We start from the raw sequence: 22,952 nt of genomic DNA, 5'->3' as shown, positions 1-22,952 counted from the left end.
TCTCCTGTTTACAGTAAACCTCTAGCAACACATTAGAGTAATGAGATGGGCTTGATGTTGAAATGAAGCTTCTTCTCATTTCAGCTGTGACCCTGCTTTTAGGAAAGCTGTCTTTGGATCCCAGATTGGACAGAGTGTGCTTCTGCTCTTCCAGCTTATCTCTCAAGTTCTCCTGCAAATTGGACATTGCAAAACACAACAGAAAAATCAAGATCTGCTCCCCTCTCCCCTCCCCATGACATTTCCTGTTCCCTTGGTTGGTTTGAATGATCCAAAGCACAGATCCTAAAGAAGTTTATAGGCCTGTCAGTTCCAGTTGGTTGCCACCATAGACACACCATGAATTAAATCCAGGATTTGTCTTCTGCAAAAGGAAGAGGACCGTCCTGCGCTTGTTTTTTGGAGACTCTCCCCATGTTACAGCTCACTGCATTCAACAGGGTTTCCTACCTCTGTGTAACATTTTCAGGAGGCTGGAGGAGCTGCCATGGGAAGGAGAGAGCGGAGAAGTCTACCAGCATAATTGATCCACCTTAAACCTGGATCCAATCCAGAGCTCCATCACAATGTTTTAGCGCACTGTTGTCCGGCCTTGTTTACCGTTTTGTCCTGTGACCTTCACATGATGTCCCTGTCTTGCAGTCATCTTGCCTCTTCCCCTCCATTCTCTGTTTTGTTCTAGGGCAGGGAAAGTACTGTTTTTTCCCCTCCATGCAGGATAAAACATCCCTTCCGTTCCCATGTATTGCCTTCCTCGCTCTTTGTGGCAGAGCATCCCTTCTTGGGGGCATGTGCGTGGTCAGTCTTGCTGATGAAAGAGGAGGGCAGGGCAGTTCTCCAGTCGAATGGATTTTCACTGCTCCAACCAAACTCTCATTGCTCTATCATCCACCCATTTCAACTTCCCTCTTTTTTTAGCCCACTGTATGAGGTGCCCAGCCGATGAAACGCTTTACTTTAGACAGCAAAACCAGAGCGAGGGGAAGGGAAGGCGCTCATGTCCATCAGAATGTCCATCAGCCATAAGAACCAATAAACTTGAGTGGGAAGGAGAAGGGGTGGGGTGGGGTGGCAATACCAGGAAGTGCAAGCCAGCATAGGTAAACAAGGTGAAATAGCGCAACAATGCACACGTGTGAAAGAGACCAGCACTTGACACACTTATGAAACGGAGGTGGAAATTATAGATGCATACCAGGGGAAAAAAGTAGGTGTGATGGAACTCCCAGTGTAAATAGCTCTAGAGTGTCCGAAATGCCATTTTACAGTGTTCAAATATAGTTTATTTGTGTAGTAGAAGCCATTACATTTTTTTTAAAAAAAACCAAAACAGAACACATACCATTTTAGAATGACACATAGAATCATAGAATAGCAGAGTTGGAAGGGGCCTACAAGGCCATCGAGTCCAACCCCCTGCTCAATGCAGGAATCCACCCTAAAGCATCCCTGACAGAGGGTTGTCCAGCTGCCTCTTGAAGGCTTCTAGTGTGGGAGAGCCCACAACCTCCCTAGGTAACTGATTCCTAGGTAACATAAGTGAGTTGTATCCTAGTCTGCCTTAGTTTTGTTCCATTTAAGAACTTTAGGACTGCAATCGTATGCACACTTCCCTGGGAGGAAACCCATTCTCAATGGGGCTTACTTCTGATTAGATATATATAGCATTGCACTCTAGGTGGTACAATATTTTTAGTGATGCTCTTTTAATCCCTATTACTGAAATGTTTATGTCAATATTGTTTGCTGTTTTAATTCTGTGATCATTATTGTAGTTTGGCCATTTATGGTTTGTAGCACTGATATTGGGCTGTAGGTAAATTAGTAATACAGCCACATAATTTCTAGTGATAGCTGTTCCTTGGATAGTAATACCATTCCATTGCTCAATGTGTTATGCTGGTACATTTATGATTACAAATGCAGTTGTCCAATACCACAGATTTTGGGTTGGATCTGTAACAGAAAGGGGCTCCAGTCACAGTCCCTCTGCCCAATTTTGGGGATTCCCCTTTCCCTGTCCACATACCACAGTTCATCCCATTCAACAGGGTCTACTACCTCTCTGTTCAGCATTTGCTGGGAGCTGAGGAGGCTGCCAGGCGAAAGGGGCGTTGAGGAAGTCCATTTCCACCAGCATAGTTAATCCAACATAGCTCTGAATCAACCCTTCAATTCTGTGCCTCTGCTACAGCTGTTGTGTTCTATCAAAAATAAATTTTCTGGCATAGCAGTTTATGGGATTGTTGGGCAGTACTGGAGTTGCATTGCTCCAGGTCTACCGATAAATGAAAAAACCCTCTGCTAAATGCTTCCTGTACTCCATCCCTCTTCAGGGCCCTTCTTATTGTGCTGCCCTTTGCTTCACTTTTAATGCCAAAGTCCTGGAACATTCATTCTGGATCCAACCTAAGATCTGTGGTATTGGACAACTGCATTTGAGAAGTGCTCTTCTCAACAGTATTGACTGGATACCACATTGGAGGGAGGCTGTGCATTTTCACCCTTAGGTGATGGTGAGTTGGCTACCAATACAGTTCTGGTAAGGAACTGGTAGGTTAATGTAAGGCAGCCTTCTCCAACCTGACGCCCTCCCAGTGTGCTGGAATACAACTCCATCATCCTCACCCAGCATGGAGTTGTAGTCCAACACGTCTGAAAGCCGCCAGGTTGGGGAAGGCTTTTTATTATTATTTTATCAACAAACAAGACAACATGAAACACATCTGACACCAAGCATGAAATAACTTAGCAACAATGACCCATATACAGATGTATAAAGCTGTAGGATTAAACTTCCTCTTGAAGGTCCACCGATCTAGATTTATCTAGGGAGTGTCTTTCCAGATGGTTGCATGTGATTGTGGAGGTTTCAAGTCAGTTGGGGAAGGCTTGATGTGAGGAAAGCCACCCTTAAAGTGAGAGACAGAAGGCTGCTGTCTGCTAAACCCAATCTGTTTAGCTTATGCAAAAGATAAAGCCAGAACAGAATACCTGATCAAGTTTGCTATTTTCAAAGGTGCTATTTTTAACAGGGTGAGCGATTAACCGTCAAGAAACGCCCAATAAAGGTGTTGAGTTGATTTCCCATTCATGAGGCGTCACATCATGACTGTAAAGGCCAATAACTTCCACGAGGGCAGTGTGGTGACGGTGGAAATAGTGGTATATAACACCCAATAACGTGCATTTGGCTGTTGTAAATAGCAGGAGAAAAATCCCCACAGCTTGTGTTACACCGAAGGCCGGTTTTTGTGAACCTTCAGATCAACTGAGTCAAGGTAGAGGCGTGTGATAACTAGAAGATGGCTTACCTTTGGAGCTCTTTCATTGGCTCGTGACGCAACTTCCAGAGCAGTGTGAGCAGGGTGATGGCTCATAAACCAATTGTTTTAGGGCTCATTCACATAACTGTGCTAAGAGGGACAATACTCCTGATAAAGAAGTCCCTTTATCCCTTAGTAGCTCCCTGGTGAAAGAAATGCAGTTCAAAAGGCAAGAGTGCGTTCGGAAACCAACTATGCAAACTGGAGTGTTTGCCATATTACTGGGGAGTGTCACAACATCATGTGGTTTTCTTATCATGAGGGATGTGACCCTCCTCACACTACAAGAACAATGTGATACATACTGTGCATGATAGTAAAGGAACAAATTAAAAACAATCTCTCAGGATATGTACATATCTCTACACACAAACGTGTTCATCTCCAGAGGGCTCTTATTTCTTACAAAAGCATACACTCTCACTGGATTCATTATTGACCCCACCCTGCCCTGCCCTGAGTAAGTATGCGAAATTTTAATATAATAAAGAGATTGCAAAGTAAATTATTCTAGGGCAGCCTTCTCCAACTGGGTGCCCTCCAGATGTTTTGAACTACAACTCCCAGCATCCCTGAGCACTGGCCATACTGGCTCGGGCTGATGGGAGTTGAAGCCCAAAACACTTGAAGGGAATCAGGTTGGGGAAGAGTGCCCCATGGGTAGGGGAAAGAGACAGAACTAGTTCCTCATAACTATGGGCACTGTAAGAACTCACATCATAAATAACAGCCTTTCCCAGCCTGATGCCCTCATGATGTGTTGGACTACAACTCCCATTATCCATCAGGCAACATGGCCTGAGTATGACTGAGGTTTTATGAACAGTGCAGAGATAATAGAGCTTGGGGGTTACAGTTACACAATGAAGTTGATTTGCACTAGGCTCAGGTCAGAATTTTTTTTTTTCCATACAGTACAACGTTCTCTTAAGGAAGTCATGGCCTTGAAGTGTGATCATGGCTGCTACGTTAGATGAGTGTTTTGAAGAACTGGGCAACATCCTCCAGGTGTTGTTGGCCAATGATCAAGAACATAAGAAGAGCCATGTCGGATCAGACCAAGGGTCCATCTAGTTTAGCATTTTGTTTACACAATGGCCAACCAGATGTTGACCAGAAACCCACAAGCAGGGCATGAGTGCAACAGCACCCTCGAAGGATGATTTGAGTTGTAGCCCAACAACATCTGGAAGGGTACAGATTCTCCACTCCTGTAGAGGATAGGTCTACCAACACTTATTAGTAACCGCCATGTCCAAAGGCAATAAACCATTGAATATAGTATGGGGAAGAAATAACAGGGCAATGCTCTCACCTTCCTGCCCTGCTTGTAATCTTCAGTGGATAACCCAGCTGGCCACTTTTAGAAATGAAATGCTGGACTAGGTGGACCTTGGTCTGAGACAGCAAAGCAATTGCTATGTTCTTCTGTTTTCCTGAAACCAGCCTGGCTTGCTGTAGGCAGATGGTGCAACACAATGTAATGGAAAAACAAGGGAAGGCCATCATGAGCATGAACTAGACCAGGTTTGGGGAACTCATATCCCTTCATATGTTGTTGGATTGCAACTCCCATCACCCCACCATTGGCTATGCTAGCTAGGGCTGATGGGAATTGTCCACCAACAGCTGGAGGGCTACAAGTTCCCCATCCCTGAACTAAAGCATCTGAGCCATATTGCAAATCTGGAGAGCCATTCTATCCTACCCCTTGATGCACCCTAAAGACCCAGATTGAGCTGTAAGGCCACTACTATTCACTATGTGTGGAATGGGTTCATTTTATCCCCAGAAGTGGAAAAGTCACCTTTAATTAAGTTTTAATAATTATCTTTTTCTTGGACATGTGATAGTAGAGATGAGACTGAAAAGTCTGGGGCAGCCGCCAGCAGAATATTTTAAATAGGGCTTCTGTTTGCAAGAGCATTGGAAAGCCAGATTCCAGCTGGCCATCAGGAAAAACTTCCTGACTGTTAGAGCAGTATGACAATGGAACCAGTTACCTAGGAAGGTTGTGGGCTCTCCCACAATAGAAGCATTCAAGAGGCAGCTGGACAACCATCTGTCAGGGATGCTTTAGGGTGGATTCCTGCATTGAGCAGGGGGCTGGACTCGATGGCCTTGTAGGCCCCTTCCAACTTTGCTATTCTATGATTTTATTATTAATTTGCCTAAGTTTCACCTTACAAATCCATGTTAAATAATCACAACATGTGGTATCTGTCACGCCACATAGTTTGGCATTATTTATGTAGCTGATTTTTGTATTTAAAAAAAAAATAGCTGTGATAGTGCTAGGGTGCTGGAGCTGAGCCATGGCATAGGAGGAGATACTTGTGGGGGGGGGGACTTTAACACATTGCCCCCTGCCACAGTCCAGATCAGAACCCCTCCTATGCCTTTCCTGCTATTCACAGTGGGAGGAAAGCTCAAAGCAATTGTTGAGACAATTGCAAACAAACTCATGCAAATTAAGGACACTAATTAAAGGTGCATTATATATCCACATTCTCTGACATATTTGCATGATTACTTTATGCAATTCACTATCATAAGCTCTGGCCTTGTCCTTCAGCTTACAATGGTGGCTCTCAAATTATTGTTATTTTTTGTGAACCACTTAAAAATCCCTGGGGCTCTTGGCAGACCATCTGAATATACTTTTTTGTGCATGCTACAAATCAAAGCACACACTCACATAGAGAGAGCCCTTACAGGTATGCAGCTGAAAAACTGTAACCAGGGAAAACAATACATGTAGGTTAGCTCAACTGTGTCCAGTAAAAACAACATACACAAAATCAGACCAATCAATGGAATATATGTAGAGTAGTGGGGTAATATGAAATTAAAAAATAACCACAACCACTATTTCTTCTCTGTATTATATGTGAAGAGAAAAATATTTTCCCTCCCTCTCTTCAGTGCTGGCATTGTCAAAGTTGATGATAATTATCATATTATGAAAATCATACGCCCTAGAGAAAAATTTAGCCCTTTGAGAAAAGTTTAGTAGTATTATGCTGTTTTATGTAGCCGTATTGCCATATGATGAAAATCATGGGTCCTATGCCAGAGGTTTGTTAGCCTGTTTGATAATCCGGCCTTGGCCAAAATGGTCTCAATCTCCATCACCCCCAATAAATTAATTAATGGGAGGGCCAAGTACAGATATTCTTGACTATTCTGCTACATTTCAGTGAATCGCCTGAATGAAGCTCACAGACCAATTTGAGAACCTTTGACTTTGAAGGATTTCTTAAAAATTGATAGACCTAACATGCAGGATAGACTTATCTATGGCTGCCAGCCATGTTCCCTAAATGGAACTTAAAAGTTCTGACCAGCTTCCAAGGACCAGGGATACCTCTTTGTAGGTTTCCAGAAGCATCTAGCTGGCTACTTTTGGAAACAAAATGCTGGACTAGATGCAATCTTGCCTGATTTAACAAGGCAATTCTTACAGGTGTTTTGCAGATTTTATAAAGCTTATTTCCTATGTGCATCAAAACTTGTTCATGCCCCTTAATTTTCATCTATTCCCTTCCTGTCCACAGCATATTGTATTTCAGATTGCACCTTGAAATGCTGTACTGTGAGAATATCTTTGGCTTTTATACCTGGATTGGATTCTGATTCAGGCAAGTACAATTGAGTGGGATGAAGCAACCAAAACCATCTAATTCTCCCCACAGCATCCCTTCCAGCCCCCTGAAAACACTACACAAAGGGTCTGGGGATCTTGCTGAATGGGGTAAGCTATGGTACAGGCAAGGATGGGGGGAATCCCCCAAAATCGGCCAGGGGAACCTTTTGTGAGCATCCACAGAAGGCAGATCCTGGATCCAACCCCCTGTAATTTGGTTTATTGTGTGTCGTGTGTGTGTTATCTGTTTCATCATTCCATGGGATGGGTGGGAGTAACGACCTTGGGTCTGGCAGCTTTCACTTAATCTGGAAACATACGTAAAACCCTTGACATCTGTTGGTCCTCTATGGTCATTGTTATCCATTCTTCAGCAATATTTGAAGCTGCTGATGGGATTAATCAACACTGTTAGGTGTGACTACAGGTTTAGTCTGTATTTTACCATTAAACATAATTGCTAAAGCTAAAATAAACAAATTTGTCCATCTGATCTAGCTATTATTAATATCCTGTGAATACGTGTGCAGCATTTGAAAGCCTCGTTGAACATCGGTTTCGAGTAACTGATTCTGGCTGCAATGCTAACCCAGTAGGACTTATTTTGAGTAAACATTGTTAGGCTGCAATTCTATACCAACTTACCTGAGAGTAAACCTCACTGAACTCAATGAGACTTGTTTCTGAGTAGATATGTATAGTAATAACATCAACAAAACATAACAGAAAATACATAGTGAGCAATAGATAGCCTAAGAAACGTGGTTTAGCAACATTTTGAGAACTTTATAGACAGAAATCGTTTTGGTTTTTTTAAACAGGAACACTACTTTCCACATTGACCACAATAGAACTTTGCTTTGAATATCCATTTCGCCATGTGTATGGGGGCACCAGAGCTGTGTTCTGCTCTACAAATTCCAGCTGGATGTCTCCAACACGGTACCCACTGTTCTTGCTGATGTATGCCAGGATGTAAGCAAGTCTTGCCATCATTTATAGTTCCTATCTCAGCCTTTTTGAAATCCCCATTGTTGGAAGCCCAGAGCGATTCGCCTTCTGGCTACTTCCCAAACTTTGTACTAAAATTCAAGCACATGATGTTCCAATGTGGTTTATCAACCTAATTAACTCCTTCCAGTTTCAATATCTCATGATACTAAACTTACCAAAAAACAAAAAGCACTCAATTTTAATTGGGCCCATGATGGAAAGAATTATATTTTCACATTCTTTAGGCACCAAACACAGCAACAATTTTCTATATCAAATTCCCAGGACTTCCAACGGCCGAGTCTCCCGTACTTCAAATTTCACTTCCATTAGTAATAGAAAGGAATTATATTGATATCTGCCAAACTGATTCAGGCTTATAGCTTAGCTCAGCTTTCTCCAGCCTAGTGCTCTCCAGATGGTTTAGACCTCAACTCTCATCAGTACCAGACAGCATGACCAGTTGTCAGGAATGCTGGGAGTTGTAGTCCAAAACATCTGGAGGGCACTAGGTTGGGGAAGCCCAATCTACATCAAGGAAGCAGAACATGACATATACTATATCCCTGGAAAGATACTTTAGGCTGAAAATTCATTGTTTTTTGCCTTTCTTCCCCCTCCATCCCACCCCCCTCATGTTCTTACAACAGTACTTCATGATGCTTTGGATATGGCTGGGAATGGATGGATTTACTTAACCTAGGGTTGAATCAAATGGAACATAGCTAAAAGTAGTGGTGTAATGGTAAGTGTAGAAATGTAGGCACTCATCATGACAGGGCCCAAAACCATGTCCCTAACGGGAGCCCAAAAATTCAGGAGGCTGGGCGGATCCAATCAACAAACCAGTTCTAGAAGGTTTTTTTGTTATCTCCACCAGGAGGGGGCCTTCTGAAAACCTCAAGGGTCTTAGTTGCCAATTTAGCCCAGGTCACTCCAAAATGCTTTCCATGACAACAAGGAACAAAATATTATTGCTGGGCAAATTCATTGCCCTCCAGCTACTATGAGAATTGCAGCTACACTGAGAAGGAGCAGAAAATTTGACAGGGATGTCAGTGACCCTGCTAATAAAAAAGTGCTGGTGCTGTGTCCCTGTGAGCCCTGGCTTCATTACACCACAGGCTAAAAACAGTGTCACTTTACATGTACACACACACACACACACACACACACACACACACACCAGACAGCCTTAATGTAGTAAAAAAAACCATTTATTTACAGACAACTGTAAAAAATATAGATCTGTTTAGAAAAAGAGCATTAAAAAAAGTCAAGGCTAGATGTAGCCAATCACGTCATTGCAAATGATGGGCTGCCGACTTCGGCAGTTCATGAGGGCAGCAAAGCTGCTGCAGTCTGTGGACAGCTCACTGATGTTGGCGTGGGACTGGTGGAAGTAGGGGAAGGAGGGCCGTCCGTCCAGGCCTGCAGGGCAAGAGAAACGCTTGGTGCCATCCGGGTCCTGCTTGGCACGCTCTGCACGCGAGATGCCAGCCAGCCTGCGGCGCACGTTGCCTGAGAGGTTCAGCAGGAAGCCGTGGGGTTTGGCCAGCCAGCGTTGCAGCCGGCCGCGCTCCCCGCTCTCTTCGGGCAAATCCATCCAGTTCTCAACCAAATCGGCAAAGCAGTTGTCCCCCAGCACCAGCGGCTGCCGGTTGCGGCTCTGTGACAAAAGGGACACGGTCCAGTCGCTCGCATCCGCTGGTTCGACGTCCCGCCACCGCTCCAAGCAGGCGTCGGAAGCAGACTTGGGCCGGGGCCTCCTGGTGGGCACTCGGCGGCGCAGAAAGCCCCCCGAGGAAAGCTTACTGGCTCGCAGGGGTGGGGGTCCCTCTTCATCTCGCCAGCTGCTCCCAGACACCTCAGAGTAGCCCGAATCAAACTCCAGGCTCCGCTCACTGCTGGGGGGAGAAAAGGCAGGCTCCTCCTCCACGGCCCCCTCCAGGCAGCAGGCAGAGTCTGCTTCTGAAATCGCTGAGACCCGGGGGCTGGTGCACTGCTTTGCGGAAGGCACGGCACAGGGTGGCCGCAGCTCTTGGGGCTCCAGGCGGAACTCTCGGTCTTGCGCCCTCTTCAGATCATGCAGCGTCCGCATCATGCACTGCATTTGGCCCCGCAGCACTTCGCTCGACTCCTTCATGCACAGCTGCAGGGGAGAAGACGGACATTGTCAGACCTCCCTCTGGCATGCACCCCAACAACACGTCCCAGTTTGGGTCTCAGCGGAAGCCTGGGACACACTGGGAAAATTGGAGGATGAAGCATGAAATGACATCTAGACTGGAGCCTTCCCCTTAACCCCAACCTAAGTCCAAATATGCTTATCCAGAATTAATCCTTCCAGCGTAATGCTACACATCTAGTGACAGCCACCTCACAAGCCCAGACAATGGAAATGACAGCAAACAAGAGGATCATTGAGTTCATAGAAAGGAGCTCCTGGCCCCATGTGACCCTGGCCCCCTTAGGCAGAATCGCTGGCTGAAAATAAAGCCGCCTGCTTTCACCAGCCACACTTCTCCTCTGGCACCCTGAGCTATTAATGCGGCCCGTTCTTTGCGCTACACACACACACACACACACACAGAGAGAGAGAGAGCTTACCCTGCCCAGGTGTCCCAGCATCTAAGGAGTCCGGCGCATGCAAGGCCTGCCAAGGCCTGCTGCAGGCCACACGGCTCCCTTAGGATTTTAGCCCAGCTGCCTTGATTTGTGAGGGGCACGGATCTGCCTTTGCCGACTCAGGTGTGGAGTTGGGAGCCAGAGCCGCACGCGCGAGCCCTTGCCCTGTCTCGTCTCGGCAGGCCCCCAGCCCCCAGGCAGAGCTTTTCGGCAGCATCTGCACGTTCCAAGCCCATCCCTGGCCAAGCAAGCAGCAGCTTGTTGCAGTGAGCGAGCCACCCCGCCCGGCAGAAGATGACACAGAGGGTGTGTGAGAGTCTCCGGGAATTACACAAGCAGTCCCCAGCCGTGCAGGGAGAAATAAATAAATAAAGCAGGAGATAAAACTACACAGTCATTGAGGTGAGGGGGAGGGAGGTGTCTGGTGCAGAGGGGGTGGAATGACTCTGCAGCAGCATAGACAAGGGCTATGATCACTTGAGAGCTCCTGAGCGTTAAGATCCTGCACCCCTTTCACTCGGACAACCCTGGCTGTGCTCTCCTGGTTTTCTGTTGCACCAGAGGGAGCGCAGGATGTTTGAGACAGCCAGAATGATGCAAACTACCCTTTCTTGTCAGAAATCCCTGTGTGCAGCTGGGAAGCGGTGCAACATGCCCAATTCCCAGAATCAGACCAACTGGCAAGGAGTCAGGGGAGGGACACACCCTTCCCAGGTGCTAAAGAAAATACAGGTCAGTGTGCTGAGGAGACCCTGCCCTGGTAGGAACAAAGGAAAAGAGGGAGCATGAAAGAAAGGGTCAATCGTTACTACACAGGGTGTGTGTATGTGTGGGGCAGGATATGCGTGAGGCAGTTTGGTATAGTGATCAGAGTGTTGGACTGGGAGTCGGGAGATCCGGGTTCTACTCCCCACTCGGCCATGGAAGCTCACTGGATGACTTTGGGCCAGTCACAGACTCTCAGCCCAACCTACCTCACAGGGTTGTTGTTAGGATAACATGGAGAGGAGGTGGATTATGTATGCCACTTTGGGTTCCTTGGAGGAAAAAGGGTGGGATATAAATGCAATCAATCAATCAATCAATCAATCAATAAAATAACTTTAGAAAGCGTTCCTTAGTCCTAGTCAAGAGATTTCTCGCAAGCCCACAAACGAACTTGGCCCTTCCTCACCACTGAAACTGCACAGGTCTAGTCAGAAGTCAAACACCAAGACCCCAAACATCTCGTATCATATTCCTTCTTCCATTGTGTCCCTCGAGGTCCACTTCCTGTTGCTTTCTAAAGCCTCTGCAGTTCAACCCACAGATGTTCCATAAAGTCCACTGCTCCTTCAGGCAGCCTTCTGGACACCAGGACCAGATGTGACTCATTTAACTGGCCTGGTGACACAGCTCACACTAGTCCCTCCATGGCTGGCTGAAAACCTGGACACCCTCAAATGGCTGCTGTGGCTTATGCTTCACTCGCAATTCCAGGGTTCACCCCAGCAGCTCTAAAAGAATAAAGTCTGTAGATCCGCAAAACAGAGTCTCTTCCCTACTCCAGTCCACCCCATGTAGAGCACTTCCGGTCAAGGAAAAAACCCAAGCTCCTTTCCTGAGCACAGCATCAGATAAACTCAATTTACACCGCAAGAGTGAGTCAGCCCTTGATGGGATTTTAAAAGAGAACAACCCCCCATCTGAGCATCGCACAGGTTAGGAAACAGACTGTTGCTTCAGCGCAGAGTCAGAGCCCAGCAGCTGTGAAGAGGTGGAATTCTCCTAGCCCAATATCACACAAGCGGATGGCATATGACTCAATTACCCTCCCCCAAGACTTGAATCCCAGGTGTTGGTTTCCCCTCCTAAAAGATCATGGTGTAACAAGCCGGATGGTGGACAGATCCCAAGGCCAGTGGGAGGTTCATTTGCTGGCCTGTGATCAGGCCCATCCATTCCAAGCCTTGACAGGACCAACTCTGTTCTCCATTCTCCATCCTACTCAGCTATGCTTGGCGAGTCTTCTTTCTTCCCACCATACTTTTCTCCTTTACCTTAGCAGCTGCCCTTGCCTGTCCTGATAGGAGGTGAGTGGAGACTGTGCATTTCAGCTGCCTAGCAACCACGTGACTTCTACTTCTTCTGGGCCCAACTGAATGACAAACTGAGGGTAACAGGAGTGATGATGGCAGCAGGGACATACACCATCCGGGTACCCTTGCAAGGATGACATCCATTTTATTTATTTATTTAACATTCTTTTTTAGTCCCCTTTAAGGGGAAAATCCACATTAAATGTCAGATTGCCCTTGGAGGACAAATTTGGGGAGTAAACGAAAGGGAGGAAGAACAAAGCAAGGTGGCCACATGAGCAGTTAAGACTGAGAAAACCTGGAGACGCGCATGTACTGACAGCACAGACAACTTCCCATGCCAGAAGAACTCAAGAAATGGATCCCTGAGCTTAAAACAGCCTTCCTCAACCAGGTGCGCTCCAAATGTGTTGGAGTACAATTCCCACCATTCTCAGTTGTGAAACAGCCAAGCTGGCTGAGGCTTGTGGGAGTTGTAGTCTAACATATTTGATAGTCTAAGACACCAGGCTGGAGAAGGCTGGGCTAGAACAGCCAAATGGGGCACCCTCAAGCTCTACACCAATTGGCTCCCCTGGATCTCATGATGTCACTAGACCATCCCCAAGCAACCAGCTGTTCATAATTGACTCAAAATCAAGTTTAAAACAGAATCCTGTAAAACATTCCTTTCCTGTGGCAGCAGCTCCGGAAGACACAGGATTTCCAAGCTCAGTCTTAGCCATTTCAGTCTGCATGATGACTTATTTATTTGTAATACCTACACGGCACTATCCTATAAGCTCAAACCAGTTGACAATAATAAAACAATATAGACGAAAAGCAAAATCAAGCCCCAGAGAACAGCCCGCTAACTAATCAAATAAGCCAAACACCCGCTAAAAAAGAGAGAAAGATTTGGGTTGCCTTTCTCCGACAACCCAACAAAGATGTAAATTTAGGCAGAGCGTATGACAGGTTAGGAGCAATTGCCATGAAAGTCCTGCTTCCAGCCACCGGTCTTCAATGACGGAGCCACAAGCAGTACTTGTGGGCTCATATAGAGAACAGTGGTCCTTAAGGTATGGGGGTCTCAGGCTGTGGAGGTCTTTAAAAAACTGCACCTTGGACTGGACTCAGATGCAAACAGGAAACCAATCCCCTGTACTCATTCTTCACAGACTAGAACACTGACAGTCATTCAACTGAGTGAGAATGTATTTAAGAGGAAATTGCTACTCCGCTATAAGCAGGCAGCACACAAGAAAAAGCGTCAATACTGTGCACACAACCTCCCTGTGCCACACAGAATGTCTTTTAATGGTGCATGCTGGGAGAACACGCACAGCCTACAAGCTACCACTGAACAGAAGTGGAGTGAGTGTATGCGTGCATGCATGCGTGTGTACTCTCACACATGCCCAGTGGGCCTGTTTTCAAAAGAAAACAGTGCTGCCGCATACCTCCCAAAGGTTTTGGCAAGGCAGCCACTAGGCCCCTTTTAGTGACCCCATTCATGGTGACTGAGAGAATTTTGCAACATATATAAATACAAAGCAGGGGCTGAACTAGCCTTTCGGGGGATTTTTTGTCTTTCACAACATCTGCCAGCCTTCTGGTTTTCACCCATGAGAGAGTTCAACATCTGAACAGCTCCTTCCCCCATTACATAACTTCCTGTAGGATAACATCCCATGTCTCGCTTTGTTATGCTAAACCATCTGCTCCTTTGTATTTTCATGGCCACTAGGAAGGTCCAAATGGACTCTCTGCCTTTTGGCATTTCAGGAGCCCGGCACTTTGGAAAACAGAGAGTCCGATCCAAACACGGTATCTCTAAATTGCTGTATTTCTTTCAGGATTGTGAAGGAGATGGCACAGTTTAGGGACATCCTGCGTCCTGGCAGGAGAATTGTCCACAGTGCCTTCCATGGGCCTTCAGTTGTGCAATATGTGAAACTGACTTCCTAGTATGATGAGCCCTAAGAGAGAGTGCAGCAATATTTATGACTTATTTGTTTGTGGTTCTCAAGGTGGCTAAACGTGACCAGGGTAAAATCCAAAATCAACACCCAGCTTCCTTGGGCAGCTGCTGGGCTCCCAGCAAGGCCCATGGGTGTTGTTACCTATCCTGAGCCAGGTGGCTGGGTCTGGGAGCCATCATTTTAATTTCCCACAATGCCCCACTGCAACACTATGTCAAGGTCCTTGTGGGAAATTTTAAATGGCATCTCAGAGATGCCTACTACTGTCACTAGGACAAGCCCATCAACATAGGAGATGATCCACCAGAGGCCACTAAGATGAGGAATTCTTCAAATCTGGTGCAGGCTCTGGCACACTCACATCACTGGAGGATCCCATAAAGCTATTCTAACCTGGCATAAGATTCTTCATCACAGGGCTCAGTTAGCATCTATGCGGCCACCTCAGAATACCCAGAAATCAGGGCAGCCTTCCCCAATCTGGTGGTCTTCAGATTTTTTGGACTACAAATCCCAGCATTCCTGGCTATTGGCCATGCTGGCTAAAGCTGATGGAAGTTGAAGTCCAAAACATCTAGAGAGCACCAGGTTGGGGATGGCTAGCATAGGAACTCTAAACCATCTTTTTTTTTTAGAGACAGACAACAAATTCAGAAAACGTCAAGATCTGTAGAGTAATGCTATCCTCCCTAGGGCTAGGCCATGTTCACAGTCTGCAGTACCCTCACTGAACATTAGAGGGCAAGCCTATGTGGGAGATGGACCTTCACTGTACCCAACTGGAGATGGGAGAAGTGAAACTAAAGTTCTCCCCTAAGGGCTGATTTTAGGGTGCCCAAAAGGGAGAGCTCTGGGCCCTTCTTTGCAGCAGCTCAAATTAAAGGACACTATGAAACTGAGCTAGGCTACTAAAATGAGAAACATATATGGAACATCCCCAGTCCCCAATATCCATAGGGGAGCCCCACAGTTCTATGTGGGCTTTGGCAACATAAGAATTTGGAAGTCTACTGGAACAAAGGAAGCTGTACTGAGTCAGGGTCTTGGTCCATCTAGGTCAGTATGGTCTACAATGCCTGGCAGCGATAGCTCTCCAGGGTTTCAGGCAGGATTTTTCCTAGCTCTACCGGGAGTTGCTGGGGATTGAACCTAGGACCTACTGCATGCAAAACATGTGCTCTACCATTGAGCTATGTTTTAGAGATACATTGTCATAGGGAGTGGTAGAGATGACAGGAACAAGTTGCGAGCCTCCTGAAAGGCACTCCATATTGAGTGGGAGTGGAGAGGAAATTGACTGCCCTCTAATCCTCCTATAGTTACACTTCCAGGAGCAGAGCACTCTCTAGCAACCAGGAATCTAGAACGGGGTTCTGGGAAGAGGCAGCCCTGAGCCCAGCATGGGGGGTTCTGACTTCATGTCTCTCTCCATCCTATTCCAACTCTCTCCCCGGAAGAAACGGCCTAGGCAGGGCTCTTCCCTGGCTGATGCCATTTCCCGCCTATTCCTTTCATCATCATCATCATCATCATCATCATCATCATCGTCGTCATCCTGCTTGATCTGATCCAAGCTGAGCCAGGGCTTGCCCACCCCCCACCCCCAGCCTCGATTTTGAAGGACAAGGTTCAGCCCTGGGCAGCACACCCAAGCATGTACTGAATGCATTTCCTTTGCTACTACGCTCCCAGAACATTACCCACTGCCCCTTGGATTAGGGGGCAAACACTCTGAGGCATCACTTCTGCAGAGTGATCCTCCTAAGCATCTTTTTAGAAGTATCGGAAATAATAAGTGAGAAGTCCAGAAAGAGTCAACCCCACGGATTTCAGCAGAGCTCACACTTTCCGGTAAGCGTGCACATGGTCGCAGCGATGCCACACGATGCATGTTTACTCAGGAATAAATCGTCTGGGGTGCAATAAGGCTTGCTCCCTAGTACGCGTGCCTAGGATTGCAGCCCCCCCCCCCCCCAGCGCAATCTTGAGACCCCTGCCTCTTCCGCAGCCAGGCTTTCACGCCGGGGCACCTCAAGGGTCAGGCTTGCGAATGACATCGGCGCCGGGCTACGGCGACCCACCTCGTCAGCCAGAGTTTGTGGGGCGGAACAGCCCTGTCTGTCTGGCTCAAGAAAGAGGAAAAGCGGGGCTGACAGCTCCTCAGCTTGCCTGGGCGGAACGCACACAACACACAGACTTCACTCATCTCGGGCACAGAAGCCGCAAGCCCCGTCTTGCTGTCCGGGTTAATCTGGCGCAGGGCGCTGCTGTTCCCAGAGAACAGCAGTCACAAGGTCGGCGCGATCAAAGGCATCGCCTCGCCTCTCTAGAACGGATTCTTGGTGCAGCAGCCCCGGCCGGGATTGGGTCGCCACCTACGGAACACCCTAACGGCACGTCCCCTTGCCCCTCGCAGCACCCCCCTCCGATCATCCCCCCAGCAATTTGGTTTATAGATGCAGCACCAAATCCGGCCTCTCTAATCGACTGACCCTCCGTGCACGCGCCCCCTTGAACCCCGGAACGAGAGAACACCCCAACCCCGATCGGCCCTCCAGCATTTACCACTTCTGCGCGGAGGTGGCTCACGAAGGCGTCGAGGCGGGCACTGTGCATGCCAGAGCCGGGGCGCTCAGCTGCCAGCCGAAGAAGGCGACGCTCGGAAGACAAGACGGCAGAGGAGGCGCGCGGGCCGGGGAGCGGGGGGAGTGAGCGCGAGCAATCCCGACACTCTGGCACGAGCAGGAGGCGCTAAGAAAGTTTTCTCGCGGCCCGGGCACGGCGCCCACTTTCCCCTCGGCTCTGTCGCGAGCCAGCAGAGCGCCTCGTTTGGTTCAGCCCGAGCCCCGCCCCTCTCCCCTGGTCGGCCCAATCAGATCTCCAGGCCTCGCCCCCTCTGCCAATGAGCGGGCAAAGTGACTGTCTGAAACCTGAACTCCTTGGATCGGTTGTAATTTAATTAGAGCCCATATTAGGAGCCAAAAGGTGCCACAGACGGAGAGAGAGGAAAGGGGTCGCGGCGGGGGGGATTGGGGGGTGCGGGTGCCGCAGCAAACGGGCCGCTCAGGGGTCGGCAGCCCTTTGGGCACAGAGCAATTACACGGTTAGGCTAAGCTGTGCTATCTCCCATCTCCGGGCGGGGGAATTGCAAGCGCTCACAGTAGCGCTCTGCGGCCCGGGCTGGTGATAAAAAGAGACGATTCTAGGAGCTTTTCTACAGAAGGCATTTATTGTGCGCTGGTGATTCCTTACTCACGGTTGTTTACGCGTTCTTTAGACGCCCTGGCCCTCCCATTGCGCTCCTGCTTTTTAAGAGCACTTTCCCGGGCTTTTTAAGAGCGGGAATATGTTTTATTGGACTTTATTACACGAGGCCGTTGATCGCACTATCTACTTTCGGTTTGAGGCATAATTTAAATCCGACCTCTACACAAAGAGCTTTTTCTTTCCTGCTTTCCCACTAGCATAACCTCTAGATGGTGCTGTGCTATAGTGGAATATCGCTATTACGCAAGTAGGAAAATTCCTTTTCTTTAGATTTCAGAAATAATACTCCATTTTGGAGCCTTTCTTCAGGAGGCATTTATTGTGCGCTTGTGATTCCTCCCTCACCGTAGTTTGTGGGTGCTTTATATGATGTGCTCATCCTCCAGGGCTCCCTCCATGCTTTACAACCATTCTAGCTGTTGTTGTTTTCTAGCAAGGAAAGTTTGTGAATCGCACTATAAAAATCTCCTTTATTTCCTTAGTTCCATTATACTACACCCCCACCTAGTGATTGTGTAATGGAACAATATAGAAAAGAAGAAAAACACACACCAAAAAACCAAAACAAAAAACACACACACATGTGAAGGAGCTGATCTTAATCCCACAAAATACCAGGAAGCAGAAGAAGTGGTAAAGTGGCCAGTTAAATGCCTCATGTAGAAAAGCCCTTTCCCCTCTAAATAAAACCCAGGAAAGTACACTTTGAAGCAAAATTGGGGGGGCTCATGATGTTGTCCAAAGAACCCATAAACAACCCTGGACTCATGAGCACACAATAAATGCCTCCTGTAGAAAAGTTTGGGGAAATGCAGTATTATTTAAAGAAAGTGAAAGAAAACACTATTTCCACTTGTGTATTTGCACTATTCCGTTATACCACAGCCCCACCTAGAGGTTTGTTCTTGGGTTATAACTCTGGGTTATTTCTCCCTTGATAACCCAGAGTTCCAGGTTGGGACATCACAGAGACTTCACAGTTTGTTGTTCAGAGCACCGGAAGTGGATGAGTGGTTGGAAGCCAGCATGCTTGCTCTCACCTCACAATCTCAAACAACCCACGGTTAACAAACCCTGGGTTCTTTTGTCGTGTGGACTTTGTCAATGTTGTTTAGATCCCCCATAAAATTTCATGATTGAGACAGGGCAGTTGCATGATAAAAGTCTTGTCCAGAGGCACCCTTTGACAAATATCAGACACTTTGAAAGGGAGACATGGGCTTTGGTACTGGAAATTGGATCCAGTGCTGTAGCAGAGGTAAACTGCTGGTCCAAAGCAGGAAAGTGTTGCTATTGGCTATGGTCATATTAGTGCCATCGCATCTAATGAGTTATCCCTTGTAGATGCCATTACTCGTTCTTCTTTGTGTGTTATTGGAGGGATGATTCTATTACAAAGTATATGAGATAGAATGTATAGAGAGCAGCTCCTTTGTGGGAGTAACCTATGAGGCCGGGTGAAGCAATGCCAGCCAAAGCAGGAGGACTGAGGGGCTTCCCTTGCATCTTCCCTGGCCTTTTCCTGTCATGTCCCAGTCAAGTGAAGGCTGGTGGCTCTGATGTCAGTGGGGCAGTGAGCCTGCTTCAGGTTTCAGTCAGAACCAGCCAGAACTCTAAAGGAAGTGTCCAAGGTGCTGGAACTATTTTGGGTTTGGGGCTCAACACCTTGGATAGCTCCCTTAGAGTTCTGTCTGAAACCCGAAGCTGATTCAGCCTCCATTGGTCCCAGCCCTCCCACCACTATCCAAAACTCCACTGTCAAAATAACCAACCTCTCCTGTCACTCAGCCAGTGTGACACAGGGCTCCTCAGTCCCCATCACTTGGGCTTCTGGGCCTATTTCATATCCAGAACACACTCCTCCTTGCCCTCAAAGTTTCTCCTGCCCTTAAAGTTCTTGGCCTTGTTTTCTATTAAAGCCCCCTTCCCTTTGCCTTTCCAACTTCACCATCTCCATTCTGAAGGTCTCTTGCTCTTTAACATGACTCCTCCACCCCATTCTTCCTCGCTACCCTCTATCCATGAGACTCCCTCCCTGAACATGTACGTATCACCATCTCTCTCTCTCTCTCTCTCTTGTCTCGCTCCCTTCACATGTCTCTTCAAATCCCACCTTTTGGGTGAAGACTTTGTCGTTACCCCTTTATCTTCATTCCTGACAATAGCCAAGTGTAAGTATGCCAGAACTGCATTTGCTCACATCACACGTTGGTAGTCTTCCCACTCTTTGTTATCTTCTCTATTGTCTATTTTAGATTGTAAGCTCCTTGCAGGCAGGGACCTGTTTTTACTTATGAACCCTCTAAAGCACCATGAATACTTAAGGCACTGTATGTGTGTATGTACGTATCTATAGCTAAATATCCAGCAGAACAATTTAGCAGCAATGGCATTCAGTCACTGTATAGTTGCCATCATATGCCAGAGGCAGAAGGCAAGCTCAGTAATTTTCTCTAGACTTGCAGCTGGAGTACTCTGATGCCACCAGGCAGGCTAGACGGCCAGACGGCATCCTTGTTTCCCATCAGGGTTCCTAGAGGTAATTCCCTTGGATTCCACAGACTTTCCTTCCCATACACCTAGATTGTTCCACCTTTCCGGTAGCAGCCACTAACTCATTTACCTGTACATCCCTCCCTGTAATCTTGACCACTCAAGCTAGGAATTTCCCAGCTTCAACCTGGTTATTTGAAGAAGATTAAAACTTGACCTCAGTTACTAGACACTGAGTGAAACTATGGACAGAGCTGCTGTTTTGCATTGCCGGTATTATGAAAATATTTAGAAAGGCAACAACTTGGATATATGGCTAATATCAACTTAAAATCCTATTTAAAAGAAATGTGTAAATATCATAATATCAGAAGGCATTTCTTTCAGCATTTGTGGGGACTCCTTTGTCATCTGCAAAGTCCATTTTTTCACACCCTGCCTGTTGTGAAGAGGGTATTGTCTAATGTACATTGATGGTGCTATATAAATAATAATAATAATAATAATAATAATAATAATAATAATAATAATAATAATTAAAATCATGACCACTTCAGTCCACTTCTGAGAAATCTATTAAGGTCTTCAGATTTAACCTGACAAAAGACATCACACCCTTATTTATTTATTTACATACCGCCCCATAGGCGAAGCTCTCTGGTCAGTTTACAAAAGTTAAAACAGTGAACATTAAAAAGTATACAAATTTAAAACCATCAAAAATATAAAAACAACAGTGTAAAAAAACAGTATCCATTTTAAACAACCACAGTTCTGGGGTCCATTAAAAAACAAACAAACTTAGCATATGTATTTATTTATGTCTTTCACCCTCAGGGAGAAATTAATAATTATGAATGCAATCAGGCTTACTTCTGAGTAGACATGTGCAGGATTGCACTGTATGTTTGCCACAGAGTAGGATCCCCATTAAAAGTGGGGCTCTTCTTCGATATAATTTGCTGCCGTATGGGAACTGGGTTTATCTTGTCACTTCTAGGGGACCTCTTTTGAAAATCATTGCTGGTGTGTCCTGATCTCACGTCTTGAGAGCACTGGCGATGTCTGCAACTGTGACGCGGGGAAATCTAAATGTTGGCGCCTTAGCTACTGATTACCCCCCAAAACCGCAGCATCCAGTCAGAAAAATTCACAGTGCTGTTGTCACACGGCAGTAATGGGAAGCAAATATTGAGTGACTGCAAACCTCCAAAACCATGTTTTTGTTTTGTTTTCTGGCAACTCTGCGCAACATCTGCACAGCTATAGTTCATTGAATTTATGCGTTATACATAATTGACCTTATTTGCATTCCAGAATGAGACTTTAAAGTTGCTATGGTGTCCAGTACTAAACACTCACCTGGAGCCTGCCCCCTGCTCTGTTTTTTCATGCCTACCCTGCACTGGGATCCTCCCCCTACTTATGCCCACTCTCTTAATCTGAACTGAAGCCACCACTGACACATGCACAAACAACCATGGTGACATTGGAGCAAAGTAAAAACTCATGATAAAACAACACATTGAAAATGCACACCTTCAAGGGGAATAACACGATGTGGCTGAGAGTTGGTGGCTGCATCATATAAACAATGGAGCACAACTGCACAGCCATGACGCAGTATATACAGCATATAGACAAGACCCAGATGTGTTGGACTACAACTCCCAGCATGTAGTCTAGGCTGACTGGGAGTTGTAATCCAACACAGCTGAAAGGCATCAGGTTGGGGAAGGCTTAGATATATAACATATAGATAATAGAATTCATCATAATCCAGCATCGTTTACCTTTCGAGGCCAACATGGCAATACATGTATACTATATACTATTCCTTTAGCACGTGGCATGGCTTGCTTGCTCGAGCCATGTGGGCTTGTATTACTAAACTCAATCCTGATCCTATCTCTGACACATTCTATTTTGCTTGGTTCTGTGCTTTGCTTGTGGAACACCGCAAGACCAGTGTAGCTCAGAATAGAAGTTCCCACTTTAATTTCTTCCAGTCACATTTATATTAACTATGACAGTATCCCTCTGAATTCCAGTTGCTGAAGATATACAATAGTTTGTATGTGTGTGTTGGGGGGGGGAGCATTGCCTTTATGCCCCAGGCGAGGCTTTTATGGTGTCATCCCCCTGCTTGATGCACAGAATTTTATGTGGGGTCCAGATTATTATTATTATTATTATTATTATTATTATTATTATTATTATTATTTATTTATATAGCACCATCAATGTACATGGTGCTGTACAGATAACACAGTAAATAGCAAGACCCTGCCGCATAGGCTTACAATCTAATAAGTTGTAGTAAACAATAAAGAGGGAAGGAGAATGCAAACAGGCACAGGGAAGTGTAAACAGGCACCGGGTAGGGTGAAGCTAACAGTATAGAGTCAGAACAAACTCAATATTTGAAGGCTATAGGGAAAAGAAAAGTTTTTAGCTGAGTTTTAAAAGCAGTGATTGAGTTTGTAGTTCTCAAGTGTTCTGGAAGAGCGTTCCAGGCGTAAGGGGCGGCAGAAGAAAAAGGACGAAGCCGAGTAAG

General features: G+C 46.4%; 2 protein-coding genes across 3 annotated transcripts in view; one reads left to right on the top strand and one right to left on the bottom strand.

Moving 5' to 3' along the window:
* The window catches only part of AMT (aminomethyltransferase), a 200,878-nt gene that overhangs the window by 71,773 nt on the left and 106,153 nt on the right, over window positions 1-22,952 (top strand). The gene's annotated exons all lie outside the window — the stretch shown is intronic.
* INKA1 (inka box actin regulator 1) lies at window positions 9,218-17,273 on the bottom strand. 2 transcript variants are annotated; one of them, XM_063123355.1, is made up of 2 exons: window positions 17,201-17,273; window positions 9,218-10,117 (listed from the first exon to the last, which is right to left on the bottom strand). In XM_063123355.1, the coding sequence occupies exons 1-2, from the start codon at window positions 17,249-17,251 to the stop codon at window positions 9,248-9,250; spliced, it is 921 nt and encodes a 306-aa protein (XP_062979425.1). In that variant the 5' UTR covers window positions 17,252-17,273; the 3' UTR covers window positions 9,218-9,247. The 2 variants fall into 2 exon arrangements, with proteins under 2 accessions (XP_062979425.1, XP_062979426.1); XM_063123356.1 differs by lacking the exon at window positions 17,201-17,273 and adding an exon at window positions 10,576-10,731.

This window comes from Elgaria multicarinata, chromosome 3 (genome assembly GCF_023053635.1).
Source record: "Elgaria multicarinata webbii isolate HBS135686 ecotype San Diego chromosome 3, rElgMul1.1.pri, whole genome shotgun sequence".
Taxonomy (NCBI): domain Eukaryota; kingdom Metazoa; phylum Chordata; class Lepidosauria; order Squamata; family Anguidae; genus Elgaria; species Elgaria multicarinata.
This window is presented reverse-complemented; position numbering and strand designations above follow the sequence as displayed.